Below are 16,590 nucleotides of genomic sequence, written 5' to 3' on the forward strand. Positions count from 1 at the left end.
ATTCAGAACATTATTGAAGTCCGTCCTGTTCAAGAAGGCTTATTCTCCAGGTCTAACATAATCTGTTTAACTCCTGATTCAATAAGACTCTTAGACACTAATTATTCTTGATCATCATCTACATATTGCTGTTTAAATGATGTCTATATGTTCATTATCTTACTTTAATACTGTTTGATGATACTTTTCTTTACTGTAGCCTTCATACAGTTTTGTGTTAGCCACATTGAGCCTGCATCTAGTGGGGAAATGTGGGGTATAAATGTATTAAATAAATAAATAAATAAAATATGTGGCCACCACAATAGGTGGAATAACTTTGGCCAGCTCCAACTTAAACGGCCAACGCTGAAAATTGGCTTGGCCCATTAAGGTGAAACCCACCAAAGTTATACCAAATATTCAATGCGGATCACCAGAAACAGCCCTGCACTGAATATCCAGGTTCAGCGCAGACCGTGGGAGACAGCCTGGCTATTTCCTGCGGTCTGAATCTTAGGGCCATAATGCAGAGCAGGGAGGATGTGGTCCAGGTAGGATAAAAACCCTCAGCACAGCTCAGTCAGGAAAGCTCCATGGTTACTCCAAGCTGGAGTGCAGTATCTGAAGGGACACCCAGGAAGAGAAAAGTAGCCGTTCAACATATACCTTTACCACGAAGCTCCACTAAGGTAGGCCAAGTTTATTTTTGACTCCTGTAGAAACTGGAGACCAGGCCAAGCTGGGCCTGGTGATGCTGCACTTTGAGAAAGACAGAACATTAACTGTAGGACCCAGGCCAGAGCCAAGCCGTTTGTGTAGCCTATGAGACGGTACCGTGGCTCTGCAGGCGCAGGCTGTGGGAGAGAATTCTTGGGTACATGGACTGGCGTTTTGTGTTTATTTCTTCACACGTGAAAGGAACGGGTTACCCATTCCCTACTCATTAATAAATGGCTTTTGAACCTCCTGTGTGGCTGCATTTATCAAGGCTCCAGGACTGCCCTCACGCTGCTGCAAATAATAATGATGATAATAACATAGTACCCCAAATCATGGTGCACTATTATTTATTTTGTATCCCACGTTTTCCCACCTCTTTGCAGGCTCAATGTGGCTTACAATACATCATGGATAATGGAAGTAAGAAGAGATTAGATATTTGGTATTACAGAAAGATTTGGGTTGCATGGTAATAGAATACATGATAGTAATATAAAGGTAGGCATTGTTAAACATTTCTGGATATATGTGGGGAGTTTCACATGTGTTAATCTCTGTGGTATCTTTTGTCAAAGAGATGGGTCTTCAGTTGTTTTCGGAAGTTGGTCAGTTCATAGATCGCTTTTAGGTTGCGTGGTAGCGCGTTCCAGAATTGCGTGCTCATATAGGAAAAGGTTGATGCGTGCATTAATTTGTATTTTAGACCTTTACAGTTGAGGAAATGGAGATTAAGGAATGTGCAAGATGTTTTTTTTAGCATTCCTGGGTGGTAGGTCTATCAGGTTTGACATGTAGGCTGGGGCATCACCATGGATGATTTTGTGAACTAGGGTACATACTTTAAACGTGATGCGTTCTTTGAGTGGGAGCCAGTGTAGCTTCTCTCGTAGGGGTTTTGCACTTTCGTATTTTGGTTTTCTGAATATGAGTCTGGCTGCCGTGTTCTGGGCTGTTTGGAGTTTTTTTGAGTATATGCTCTTTGCAGCTTGCGTAGAGTGAGTTGCAGTAATCTAGATGAGTGAGTACTAATGACTGTACCAGATTACGGAAGACGGTCCTTGGGAAGAATGGTCTTACTCTTTTTAATTTCGACATTGACTGGAACATCTTTTTGGTTGTGTTTTTCATGTGATTTTCAAGTGTTAGATTCTGATCGATGGTAACTCCAAGGATTTTTAGTGTTTCTGAGATTGGTAGGTTTAGTTTTGGTGTATTGATGGTGGTAAATTTGTTCGTATTGTGTTGAGAGGTGAGTATTAGGCATTGGGTTTTTTCTGCATTAAGTTTTAACTGAAATGCATCTGCCCAGGAGTGCATGATATGTAGACTTTGGTTGATTTCATTGGAAATTTCTTTTAAGTCTTGTTTGAATGGGATGTAGATCGTTACATCATCAGTGTATATGTATATGTTCCTCAAGGAACTTAGCCAAATAAGTTCCTGAGACCTGAGACAGTGCAGTGTCCAAGGTCAACAGGCATGTCATTGGGAAAAGCAGAATTTTCATCCTGATCCCGTTTCTCAACCCATGACTCGACCAATTCCTGTTTTTCTCTGTTTCTTACTGGCATGTTAAGACACAGATGCAGAAATCTGATTGTATTTTAGATTTTTTTTTTTTTTTATTTTGATGATGTTGAGAGTCAGTCTTTTAGTACAATATGGAGCTCCCCCCACCCCCAACCTCAGAGGCTTGCAATGCATTCCCCCATGTCTCAGCTAACATCAAGGACCTAATTCTCAAAAGAGGTGCATTGCTTGTAGGCTTATGGGTGCTTTGGACCTGCAGGCTTGTAAGCAAATTTTGAAAGGAAAACTCCCAACAGAGTTTCCTTTGAAAATTTGGGCCTTCTAGTGTAAACAATGGCATAGCTGGGGGGGGGGGGGGGGGCATAGAGGGAGCTGTTGCTTCTCCATATCTTTAGAAAAAATGGCTCCTATTCACAAAAGGCGCCTGCCGCCTCATACTATTAAATTTTCCTGCCGGCCGCTGCCTTTTGAGTCCGCGACAGCCTGGAGGAACTGCCCCTCATTGATTGGGTCACTCGAGCTGCTGCCTCCCCAGCTGACTTGGCTGTAACAAAATGAAGTCGTGCACTGGTCCATAGCCCTATGTGTGTTACTGCTGTCTTTGCCAATTTCCCTTCTCCTCCACCTCCCCCCCCCCCCCCCCCCCCAAGATATAACTTCCTGTTTAGAAGGGAGCTGAGGAAGTAAACCAGCAGAGGCACCAGTGCTGCGCATAGGGCTATGGCCCCATACGCGCGGCTTCATTTTTGTTGCAGTCAAGTTGGGGAGGCAGCGGCATGAACAAGGAAGCTGAAGTCAAAACATTGAAAGCCATTAGGTATGTATTGTCTCCCTCCCTTTCCTCCGCGCATCCGTTAACCTCAAAGTAAGCAAATGTAGGAGCTTCTTTAGCCACGTTGTCGTTTTTTAAATTGTTGGTAGCATTTTCTTCTTGCTTATATTTTTAACATGCCGGCTTGTGCAGCATAGGGATGCAGAGGAAGTATTGGTTTCATTGGTTAGAGTACTACTTTGTTCTAAATTGTAAATTGTGTCATTTGGAGGGGCTGGTTATAGGGACTCCCTGTATTCATGCAGAGATGTTTTCAGGTGCTTAACAATCAGACTTACTTTTTAGAAGCATAATTGTTTCAAAAACATTAATTAGGTTGAAACCTGGGACCATTTAATATCTTTTTTTTTTTTCCTGTGCCTACATCAAAAAATAAAGATGGCATGTGGGAACTTGCTTCTTTTGTTTTGTGGATTGCAGTGGTATATTATAAATATGCACTTGTCTTTTTTATTACTACTGTTTCACAGAGAGGTATTGAATAATGAGGGGAGGGCGTCCTGCATGCAGAAATTCTGTCCAGTCAGTCTAAATGTGCCAACATTGTCCAGTTCAGCACACTATTAGCCATCAAGTTCATACGAAGTTAATTATGTTTAGTGGAAAATAAATCTGTTGGCTCAGGCTGCTTACTACTGAATATTCCATCATTGTTTCATTATTGCTACTAAGTATTACATATTAAGGGCATTTGCTTTAAACTTTGTTTTAATTTGTTCAGTCCTTACATGCACATGGTTTTGCTTTTTAAACCCAAAGGTAAATCCTAATGGCAGTTGAACAATTAGGTATAAACTGTTGTTTCTGAATTTACTTGATTTGGACTGCTTTGGGTCCTGCTGATCCGTACATCTGCTGTCTAGAATTTTGGAAGATGGAAATGAGAAAATAAAAAAATAGTTTTGGATGTACTCTGTAGAAGTTGTTCTTTTGCAGTGTGTGAATGGATGCCTGTTCTGGTATGTGCATGTGGTAATATTTGAATAACTGTCTATACTTATGGCTATGATTTCTGAACATGCGGCATCATTATGGGACAGACTTTTAAATCCCAGTTGGGTATATTTGCTAATCTCAACTTTGTCAAATGTTTCAGACGTCCATGTACTTGCTCCCATGATATAACTGAATTCTATGGTGATGGCACAAGGAAAGCAAGTTTGGTCCAGTGAAGACTAACTCAAAAATAACCTGTTCCTCAGTTGGGCTCTAGTATTACCATAGTGAAAATGCGACCATTCCATGCCTCTGTAGTTATGTTCCACTAATATGTTATATGTTAAACGATTAACTGACTTTCTTGAAAGGATTATATAAACTTTAGATGCATGACTAGGGACACAAACATATACTTATTAAACATTACAATTCCTCATGTACAGCCATAAAACAACCTTTAAGGATGGATAATGTTCACAATGAGCTCTTTTATTATTGACCAGATAGAAGAGTTTTCAGCTTTGGCACAGTATAAGTCATCACAAGAACAACATAGAAAAAAACCAATGGCCTGCATTAGGGGCTTATAGCCCGTCTAGTTATGTTTAAACAGAAGAAATCTGCATGAAACAAAATATTTATTTTGACTTATAAAACCGTTTGTCCCTGAAACATGCCTCAAAACAGAATAATCCATTTGTGTATCTACAATGTAAACTTCTACAAAACAGATTAAGATGTGATTCCATGTGCTCCAATGAAAGGAATTTAATTTTACTTCCAATTAAATTCAATATATTCCATCTTTATAACATCAGCTCTGGAACTCTTTGCTGGAGGATGTGATAACAGCAGTTAGCGTATCTGGGTTTTAAAAAGGTTTGGAGAAGTTCCTGGAGGAAAAGTCCATAATCTGCTATTGAGACAGACATGGGGAAGCAACTGCTTGCCCCAGGATTGGTAGCATGGAATGTTACCATGACTTGGGTTTCTGCAGGTACTTGTGACCTGGCTTGACCACTGTTGGAAACAGGATACTGGCCTAGATGGACCATTAGTCTGACCCAGTATGGCTATGTTCTTATATTGTAAGTCAGCTGTTCAGTCAATTTTTGGACACCACAGTTTCCATCAGCAATAGCTACATACAAGCATCTATATACTGGAAACCTACAGATAGATGCAGTTATCTCAACAACTGCAGCTTCCACACTTCACGCACAAGAATGCCAGTGCCAACCAGGATGTCACCTCTTTGGGACAACACTTTACAAAACCAGAACACTGCAGCAATGATTTTATAGTAACAATACTAAAAGGAAACTTTAAGACAATCCAGGAACGTAAGACCTTTGAAGTCAAAATGATTAAATATTTTGACACCCACCAGACAGGACTTAACAAAGATCTGGGTTTTCTAGCCCATTATAAATCCTAAAATTCTACTTCTTTGTAACCCTTATCTACAGTCCATCTCTTCCTCTCTTCCACCCAGCTCCCTGTTTCTCACCTAACCCACCCCACCCTCTTCCTGTGAGACTGTCATTGGGATGCTTTTATGTTTCACTTATATATACTGATTTTTATCAACATTTGCTTATTTATGATCTGAAGAAGAAGGGTCACTTTCGAGAGCTAATCAAAAATGTATTTAGTCCAATAAAAAGGTATCATCTTATTTTTTCTTTTTGTTTTATTTCCATTTATTACCTTTAAAAGTGGACTAACACAGCTACTACATCACTTTACTCAAGTCTTTGACAGAAAGTCTTTTGTTAATGTTTAGAATATGTGTGTTTTCCATGCAGCATTCATCCACGATACAAGCGACAGGTTGCATACAGGTTATTTTTGGGTGCAAGAGCTGTAGCATATGGAGAGAAAGATATCAACTTCCAGGGTCCATTCCCGAAGAAAGTAACCATAGAAACAGATACATCTTTCAATATTACATATGACCAGAAACTTCTTCACAATCTGGTGAACACCACATTTGAGGTAAGAAAATCTCTTGGAGAATGTTGAGCAAAAGATTTTGAGAAATTGTGTCTCACATTGATGTAAAGAGAGAAGTTGTTTGTGGGACCCTTGAGCTGTCTCTAGCAAGGTCTCTCCTGTTTGATGACTTCTTGGGAGGAATAAAATTGTTTTGACTCATTTGTCTAAAAGCATACACCATTAGAGGCCAATTAAATTTGTGTTTTAGGACCCGAAATTCAGATTCAGCCATGTTTTGGTTTTGCTCGAAAAGGCCGGTGCATTTTCGGCTGAAACTGATATCCCCCCCCACCCCCCCACGTGTCATTGACTCACTTCTTCCTTCAGAGACATGTGCCTTTTTTCTGCTCCCAACAATGCATCTCTGTAGGTCACAGCTGCTCTCTCCCAGATTTTTGATGCCCTTCCTTCTTATTGAGAAGGTAGGTTTTGAAAAAAACATTTAGTAGGATTATATCTCGGCATTTTATTGTATGCACTGTGTTCCTATGCTGGAGATGCTTATCCAATTGAGTTTGAACTAACCTGAAAACAAAACATTATCATAGTCCAATGAAGAGATACACTATCTCATGGAACATGTCTGCTAAAGTAAAATTATTACAAATTAGTCTTGAACTTTAGAACCATATTCACCATAAATATGACATATAAAGGGTGACCAAAACTGAGTTTTTTGGTTTAAGCCAAAACCGAAGCCGTGGCTGAAATTCGCCACACTGTTTAAGCTGAAGCCAAAACCAGTATTGCATTGCTTCCCTCAACCAAAAACGGGCCACATGCTACTCTGGCCCCCCCAACCAAAAGCACTTCCCTCTTACCACCCATAGACCCTCCTCTGGCTAACCTTGGAAGCATTGGTGGTCTAGTGGCTTAATCAGGACATTTGTTATTTCTACCCATGCCAGCTCCTGTGGAACTCGAAAAGTTAGCGTTAACATTTTTGTCTGGAAAAAAATGTTAGCAATTGTCTTAACTGAGTTACTGACAAATGCTAGGTTAGCAGATGTCACTTTATATTGTGAAAAGAAGGCCAGTATGTACAATGGGTGGCAACAAGGGCTGTCCCCTGAAATGGCCGCACGCCAAATGCTTTACTTGCTGCACAGCCATTTCCTGCAGGAAAGAAAGACTTCCCTTTTACCCGCTGAGGTAAAAGGGGGCCTTGGCGCATGTGAAAAACACACAGATGCCAGCGCAGGCCCCCTTTTGCTGCAGCTTGGTAAAAGGGGCCCATAGTCTTTTGGAATTCATCTTCCTGCAGGTTGTTCCCTGACATAGCCCACAGTTTCAGTGTATGCCTAATGTCCATCTTTCAGTTTAATCAAAACTAAGGAGAGAGAGAGAGAATGATGCTAAACCACTGGGGAGGGGAGGCAGGAGCCATCAGTGACCTAAAAATGACTTTTCTATTGCCTGTTTTAAGGGTCTGCTGGCAGCCAGCCCGGCCATTGAAAAACCTGCCAGTTGGCAACCCTATACAAAACAGGAGTAGTTGTGTGCTCTCTAAAGCCATGTTTTGACTGGGACCTTGTTGGTAGAAATATCAGATTGAAAAGCACTTATCAGGCAAGCACTGGTTACCAGCAAAATAAATGCTTTTCATTAAATCGTCCATGCTGCTGACCAGATATATTTTGCCATATAAGTCAATTTATGGCCAAAATTATCCATAGATCTAGAAAAGTAGCCATGGATATTCCAAAAAGCAGGGTTGAAAGTTTTTATATGGAGTCGCTATGGACTAGATTCAGTAAATTGTGCCACAAAATTATGCATTGATTGGTATTCTGTAATGGGTATCCACAGTTTATAGAATAGCGCCTAATTCACACCTAACTTGTCACCTGCATTTATACCTGCTGAAAGGTGTCAATGCAGGCACCTAAATTAGCCACGGATTGGGCAAATTCTTTAAGAATGTGTGTAATTCATAGAAACACCTCCAAAAGATGCCCCCCCCCAAAAAGTGCACGTCCTACAATTATGTGCAGATCATTATAGAATACTAGTAAGAAAGGCCCGTTTCTGAGGCCAATGAAACGGGCGCTAGCAAGGCGCTTTTGTTCCCATCCCCCTCCCCTTGATGGTGGACTTACCCTCCGTGCTTCAGGGTGGTCGTGGGTGCCCCGCCCCGTGACATAGTGAGTGGCTGGCTGGCTCCCTCGCTGCCTGTGACGTACAGCCTGCCTGGCTCACTCCCTGCAATCGTCGTCGCCTAGTAGATCGATGTATGCCCCGCCCTCGCGTCAAACGTGATGACATTGAGGGCGGAGCGATGCGATTGGTCGTGTCATAGGTCCGCCCTGAACATCATCACGTTTGATGCGAGGGCGGGGCAAATAGTAATGGGGCAAAATTCCGATCTCTGGCACCTCACAAACCGGAAGTTGGATTTTCATTAGAACGTTGAGGTAGGCAATTATGTGCGGAAGGGGCGTGGCTGTGGGTGGGTCTATCAGTGAGAGTGGTGCATGAGTGACAGTGAGTGGTGACTGGTGACAGCCTAAGTGCAGGGCTCCAGGGTTTCCCTGCCACAGAGTGAGCTTCAGAATGTTTGAGGTGAGAATTATTAATATAGATGATCCATGTAAATCCCAATTAAGGTCAATAATTGGTTAGCAGCCAATTAGCACTGATTGGCTCATTAATCAATTAAGTTGCGTGTGCAAATCAGCAAAGCACGCACAACTTTAGTTGCCATGTATAGAATCCAGGGGTATTCTTATAACTTTATATGTATAAATAAATCACAGAAACAGCAGTTCTACCTTGTTTGTATGTTCATATTCAGTGGTCATCATTTAACTAAACATACACATAAATATATCCACATAACATGTACTGATATTTTTGTGTCCTGCTGAAACACTTCTTTCAGTGCAGATAATTTTTTTTCTTGCAGGTGTGCTGCTCTAGTCAGCTGAATAAAGATGGAATCACTGCCATGAAATGGTTGCCTGCAGCCATCATCTCCACGACAGATTATACAGTCACTGTTTCCTTCAAAGGATTCTGTGAGGGCCAGGTCACCGGGCTTCGCTACGCCTGGACAGATTGGCCTTGTGAATATAAAAACTGTCCTGTTTACAGCAGTGAGGCTCTACTTCCTGCTCCACCATTTATTGTTTATTTTCACAATTAACAACGATTAAGCCGCTCACAAAGCTGAGGTATGTAGGTTTCTCTGCCCGACTTACCAAGCTGGAGACTGGCCTTGATCCCTCAGCATGACATAGGGGAAAACTTTGATTAATCCATGATCTTTCAAGACTACATAGATTCTGTCTTAATCCGGTCTTCCATCTGATGAAGGCATTGGTGTGGTTTCAATGTCCTCTTTGTCCTGGTGTTTATATTGGGCTAATGAAAGGTTACTACAGAAAATCCTGCTTTTTCAAGAACCAATATTAAAACTCTGTACAAAAGAACCTGAATTAATGTAAAAACAATTCACTTCCCTTTTCGGGGCAATTTTAAAATGTCCCACCTACTTGCAAACTATGCAGGTGTTTCTAACACATGTACTTTACATGAACATTGAAAGGGACAGCAGGTGCCCCTGTAATTCTGTATGACTGGCTGAGAGATATTAAATCAGTATGTGTACTTTACATGCACTATTTCCTCCCTGACATAAAAGGAACCCCCCCTTTTTTAATATGGCTAGAAGTTATACATATAGAGGATAATTATATAAAATGGCACCTATTTTGAGTCTATTTTATAAAGACAAAATAGGTACCTTTCTCTCTTTATTTAAAATGCATTCAGAGAACCAACCCCAACAGGGCATAAATGCACCCCTGTTTCAAAACAGGTGTCAGTCAATATGTGCAGGTGGACCTATGCATTTTATAAAATACATGAATACAATGCAAATCTGCCTGTGCTCCACCAAAACTATACCTCCAGGAATACCGAGACGTAGAGGCATTCTTTCCATACCTACTTTATATGCTTGTATGCGATCAAACAATTTTACCAGGCTGCACACGCAATGAAATCCCTCCATGGAGGGTAATTTTATAACCCAGCTTGAACATGTGGAACAGTATTTTACATAATCAAGTAGGCATTTGAAAACAGGTGATCAGCAAATACCTTTCTTTTGTGTGATACAGGCCAGTAATTTGGGGCAGTGTCATAAAGTGCCTGTGTTTAGGTGCTTCTGGCTGCCGTCCCGCTCCCTGCCCCGCTGTCCTTCAATTTTACGAGCCGCCAGCAGCGCCAATGAGGTAAACACACTGCCATCGGTGGCTCGGAAGCTTTCCCTCTGCTACAATTTCCTGTCCCGCATAGGCGGGACGCTGCGACAGAGGGAGAGCTTCCAGGGCCAATAAAGGCAGTGTGCTTACCTCACTGACGCTGCCGGTGGCCCGGAAAATTGAAGAAGGGCACAGCCAGTACAGGGAAGGGAGCCAGAACAGACAACATTAAAAACCTGAAGCCAGATTTTGGAGAGGCGTTCCAAGATGGCGGCACGTAGTTGAGTGAGCTCCGAACTCCTCGATTTGATCGCGTTTTAAAAATTAAATTTCTTTGTTTATGCCTCATACCAAACGGAAGGGTACGGTCCGGGGTAAAGCTTCGATGCCCCGGACCTCATCCCCGCAACAGCTTTCGATCGAGCAGTTCATCTCGCGAACTTCTTCCCAAGACGCCGTGAGTGTTCCCGCTGTTCCCCATAGCGGGGGAGCTATGGAGGACTTGGGATTCGATGTCACTCTTTCTCCTCCGGCGCTTAGACCACCGCCCCACCCAGAAGGACGCCAGAACCAGAGAGGTTCCCTCGAATCCGAAGAGGGTGTCGACGGTGAACCCCTAATCGAAGGGGCTGGAGCGGCGATACCAGACGGGTCGTAAAGGCCTGAGGGCCTGAGCCTAGAAGGAAAGCTTTTGAAATCTGCACCTGGGTCGGTGTCGTTGGAGAACATTTGGAGTGTTCTCCAACAATTAGCGGTGAATGTGGATAAATCTACAAAAGAACTATCTACTCTTGTAAGTACAATGAATGTCTTTTCTGAATCTCTGACTGGCATAAAAAAAGGAGTACAGCTCAAACTTTAAAGCTCAATCAAGATGTAAAAAAACTTCAAGATTTATCTTCAGAAATGATAAAAGACAAAAATATTATAGCAAGAAAGATTGATCAAATTGAAAATTATAATCGAAGACTCAATCTGAGGATTCTGAATTTTACAAGAGAAAAAGGAGTAACACCGTTGGATGCCTTTAAAAAATATCTAATTGAAATTTTGAAATATACCCCAGAAACTTTACCTCCAGTTAACAAAATTTACTACATAATGAATAAGATCTCCTTGGAAGCAGGATCCTTAACTGATAAACCCTTAAATTTAATGGAACAAACAAATTTAAATCTATCTGAACTCTTGGAAGCTACTATATCGGATCAATCAGAAAGAATGACTTTAATGGTTCAATTTGTTTTCTTGCAAGATGTTGAAGCTATAAAAAGACTATACTTTCGTCGAATAAATGACTTGTTTTATGGTAAAACAGTTCGTATATTTCAGGATGTAACGAAACAAACGCAGGATATTAGGAAATCCTTTTTGAGCATGAGGAAAGAGACCCAGGAATTGGGAGCCTCTTTCTTCTTGAACTACCCAAGCAAATGCGTGGTGAAACATCAAGGTTTAAAATATATATTCTTCCAGCCAGAGCAGTTAAGAGTATTCATTGACTCTAGGAAGTTATGATTTTTCCACATTCTAACTAATATCTAAAGCTATAAGAAATTAAGGAAGAATGTTACGTGCAAAGTCTGTTCTTTGTTATATTTACTTATTTTTCCCCATTTATTCTTAGTAACGCCTTGCTTTTATTTTGTGATATAAAAAGGGCATTAATGTATCTTTGTAAGATGAATGTGATAATTTCATAATATTATGTCTGATTTACTTAGCAAGCTAGTCTTGAATTGTAAAGTTTGAAAAAGTATAAATAAATAAATAAATAAATAAATAAATAAATAAAAACCTGAAGCCAATTAGGTAACTCTACTTTTCCCTCTCTTCCGCTCAGCTGTCGGTCAAAGCAAGCAAATCTATGAGCCACCGCCATATCCACATTGTTGTTCTTTATTGCTGGTAACATTTTTATTTGATCTCGCTCATTTTTTCAAACATACCAATTTTGCAGCATACGGATGTACACAGGGCAGGGGAATTATTGAGTAATTAATTCTAAATTGTAAATCACTGTGTCATTGGGGGGGGGGGGGGGGGGGGGGCAGGTTATAGGGACTCTCTGTATTCGTGCAGAGATGTTTTCATCTAGTAAAGGGACACCAAAACAGATATCATGTTATAAGAATCAGGTGCTTACAAATCAGACTTACTATTTATAATACAATTATAATAAAATACAAAACATTAATTAGGGTGAGACTTGGGAACACAATGTCTTTTTTTCCTATGCCTACATCAAAAGAAGAAGATGACATGTGGGAACTTGCTCCTTTTTATTTTATGGAATGCAGTTTATTATAAAAACGCACTTGCCTTTTTTATTACTGCTATTTTACAGAGAGATATTGAATAATGAGGTAGGGGCTGCCTTCATGCAGAAGTTCTGTCCAGAGGCAGTCTAAATGTGCCACCATTGTCCAGTTCAGCACACTGTTAGCCACCAAGTTCATACAAAGTGAATTATGTTCAGTCGAAAATAAATCTGTTGGCTCAGGCTGCCTGCTATGTGAATATTCCATTATTATTGTTACCAAGTATTCCATATTAAGGGCATTTACTTTAAACTTTGTTTTAATTCATTTATCCAGCCCTTGCATGCACATGGTTTTGCTTTTTAAACCCAAAGGTGAATTCTAAGGGTGGTTGAGCAATTAGATATAAACTGTGTTTATTCTGAATTAATTAATTGAAACACATTTTCCTTGACAACATAAAAATACCTATTTCTTCACCTTTTGTGGTTGTGTTTTGTGTCTTGGATGTTGGTGAATACTGTAAAGGGGGGGGGGGGGGGGTCCGCTTCCTCCTCTTGGGTGGAGCCAGCAAGCCTGCAGGGCTCCCAGACAGAATGCTGCTGATACTGGGACTCAGGGCCAAAGTATTTCATTATCAAGGCAATTTTTTTTACCAAAAATCATAATATACTCTTCAAAACAAAAGGTACAGCCCTCTTAATATAGTCTTCAAAAGAAAAAGGTACAGTCCAGGTCCCAAAATCCCTCAGCAAACGCTCAGCTCCTCAAGACCTCAGGTCTTCTATTAGGGCATTAGCTTTCCCTTCCCCCTACTTCAGAAGGGATTAGTAAGAGTTCATCACACTTCCAATATAGCACAACAGTTCAGAACAAATCTTCATGGACAGTCTTTGCATATCAAACCAATACCACAAATCACCTGCCTTTTCACAGCACAGAGGGAACCCTGTAAGGAGCAGGGTTGGCAGTTTCTCCCACCTCTCAGCACCATGCCCCAGTGTGGCCTCCCCCACTGCCTTCAAGTGCTGGGCAGGGCAACCTTTGAATTCTCCCATTCCATAGTAGCTGGCTCCTCTCCCTTAGGCAGCTCTAGTTGTAAGAGGAACCCGAATTACAGCTATGTCATGCAAGGTTCTGCGTTAGGAGTCACAGACCTAGAAAGGGATCTGGGAGTCATCGTTGATAAGATGTTGAAAACTTCTGCTCAGTGTGCTGTGGCGGCTAAGAAAGCGCACAGAATGTTGAGTATTATTAGATTAGAAAAGGGATGGAAAACAAACACGAGGATGTTATAATGGCGTTGTATTGCTCCATGGTGCGACCGCACCTTGAATATTGTGTCCAATTCTGGTTGCCGCATCTCAAAAAAGATATAAAGGAATTGGAGAAGGTGCAGAGAAGGGTGACAGAAATGATAAAAGGGATGGAATGACTCCCCTATGAGGAAAAGCTAAGAAGGTTAGGGGGCTCTTCAGCTTGGAGAAAAGGCGGCTGAGGAGTGATATGATAGAAGTCTACAAGATAATGAGTAGAGTAGAGCGGACAGATGTGAAGCGTTTTTTACACTTTCAAACAACAATAGAACCAGGGAACACAAGATGAAGCTAGAATATGGTAGATTTAAAACAAATAGGAGAAAGTTTTTCTTTACTCAGTGTGTAGTTGGACTCTGGAGAATGTAGTGACAACAGCTGGCCTTACGGAATTTAAGGGGGGTTTGGACAGATTCCTGAGGGAAGAGTCCATTGAACATTATTTTAAAAAAATCATTTTTTTTTTTGGGGGGGGGGGGGGTTGCCTGGTTCTTGAAGCCTGGATTGGCCGCAGTCAGAGACAGGATGCTGGGCTTGATGGACCCTTGGTCTTTTCCCAGTATGGCGGTGCTTATGAGCCTGGCTCCCCTCTCCCACCTCTGGCCCACAGTTAGCCAGTGGGCTCTTCTGCCCTCCCCCAAGAAGTGGACAGTTCTCAGCTGAAACAGCCAGGAGCTGGCTCCGCCCCAACAGTTCAGTTGCTTTTCTCTCTCTGCAGCATATCCTCTTTAGTGCACAGAATGGCTCACATTCAGGCACTACAGAGCTCACCCTGTGTTACATTCATAGGATGCCTGTATTCTCCAGCTGAGTTCTTGTTTCATTCTCACAAGAATAGCAGATTACATGAACTGCAAAGCTCAAACGGAACACTGCTATCCCAGAATCCGAGTCACTCCCTGCACTAAAATGAAGACACTGCAAAGAGGAAATTGGGAAAAAACAAACTGAGGAGTCCCGCTGTTAAGTTCTTTGATCCCACCAGCTGCCCAAATTCTGTATACCACTCCAAAATTATATGGGGAGAATTCTGCATCACACAGTTGTGCATAATAATTCTCCAAAGGGTAATAAGCAAACTCTCATGCAATGTCTTGTGCTCCCACTAATCAATGGAATAGGGCCCTTCCTTCTTGTAGTGGAATTACCCAGTGCATAAGGATGGTGTGAAGCAAAGTAAGCATCTGGCAACCTACCACTTACATCTGCAGCACTTCTTACCAACAATTTATTTTGATATTGCACTCAGGGGACCTTCCCTCTTGACAGACTTGTTCTGTAAATTAGATAAAGAGTAAGAAATTCAATTTTAAAATAAAACTAAATTTTGTTGGGGTTTTTTTTATGAGTAAGGATGAAAAATTGGCACCTTGGAAAGTAAACACAATGCTTGTTTGAAAAATTCTTATTTCAGTAAACTTTTGCAAAATTCTTACACTGGTCCAATAAAAAGGTATTTCACTGTCTGCAACAAACTCAATAACAGCAAGTTTAAGAACACAACAAGGTAAATCAACCAAGAGAGATTTAAGGCCTGACCATCACCACATAATAAATTAGGGTCTGTATTCACCCAACAGGGGGGGGGGGGGGGAGAAAGAATTTTTTTCCACAAAAATAAACGTGTCAGATTTCTTTAAATTCATCTTTGTGTTCAGTTATTTAAGGTTCAAAGATTTTGCCTAGTTTTATTAGATGTACAGATGTTCCATTTCAGGTACTTTGCCTAGTTCACCATGTCACAGCCACATGACTAGGGCAGCTGTTAATACAGTTATGGAGTTCATCCTTGTGCATAAAATCATCTATGGTGAGACCCCGGGATACATGATAGACCTCACTGACCTTCCAGCCAGAAACACCACAAGATCAACACCCACATACCTAAACCTACACTATCCAAGCTGCAAAAGAATTAAATACAAATCAACCTATGCATCCAGCTTCTCCTTTACAAGCACGCAATTATGGAACGCACTACCAAATACTTTGAAAACAACTCACGACCTATCAAACTTTCGGAAATCACTAAAAACTTACTTATTCAAACAGGCATACCCTGATGACCCAACTTAAATGCCTGGATCTCACAATCACAATGAAACTACGACTCAAATTGATCACAACTCAACCCGTCCTCCTTATTCCCTGATGTGTTTATCCTACATGAACTCTACATTGTCACTCTATATCTGCTATACGGGACTGGCGATCGCCACCACGGTTATTATGTAAGCCACATTGAGCCTGCAAATAGGCCGGAAAATGTGGGATACAAATGCAATAAATAATAAATAAATAAATCTCTCATTGAGAAGGGAGGCACATCCTTTATAGATTGCTTTCTGCATATTAAGCCAGTAAAAGTATCTCAATTTGCCAACACAGTGCAAGTCAACCCACACTTATTTTGTAAAGAAAAGTTATGCTTTTAGTTTTAAGTACCTTTATACAACAGGCTCCTGCAGTAATCGCTAGCAGCATACACATGCTCTCACACAAAATAACGGGACGGTGTAAAAGCCAGATCTGCGGCATTAAAAAAAAATTAACTTTTAAAGGTTTTTAATTCGAATCCGGGAGGATCCCGCTGTATCCTTTTTTTTTTTTTTTACCTTTTGCCCAAAATAACTGATTCACATTTATGCAACAGCTCTGCCCAAATGCAGACCCTAGGAACACAACTACAACAGGGGTGAGCAACCTACAATTGAATTTTATGCAACCTGCAAGACCATGAGAAATATATACAAATCCTGTATTTAACAAGCCCACCTCTTTAACATTGCTTTTCACTCATAACC

General features: G+C 41.1%; 1 protein-coding gene across 1 annotated transcript in view; it reads left to right on the top strand.

Moving 5' to 3' along the window:
- Positions 1-11,978, top strand: part of SIAE (sialic acid acetylesterase) — a 69,096-nt gene extending 57,118 nt beyond the window's left edge. Inside the window, 3 exon segments of the mRNA XM_030220593.1 lie at positions 5,812-6,001; positions 8,907-9,126; positions 9,129-11,978. Coding sequence (XP_030076453.1) covers positions 5,812-6,001; positions 8,907-9,126; positions 9,129-9,235 — 517 coding nt within the window. The 3' untranslated portion in view covers positions 9,236-11,978.
- The last annotated feature ends 4,612 nt before the right edge of the window (positions 11,979-16,590 follow it).

The sequence above is a fragment of the Microcaecilia unicolor genome, chromosome 12, assembly GCF_901765095.1.
Source record: "Microcaecilia unicolor chromosome 12, aMicUni1.1, whole genome shotgun sequence".
In the NCBI taxonomy this organism is placed as follows: domain Eukaryota; kingdom Metazoa; phylum Chordata; class Amphibia; order Gymnophiona; family Siphonopidae; genus Microcaecilia; species Microcaecilia unicolor.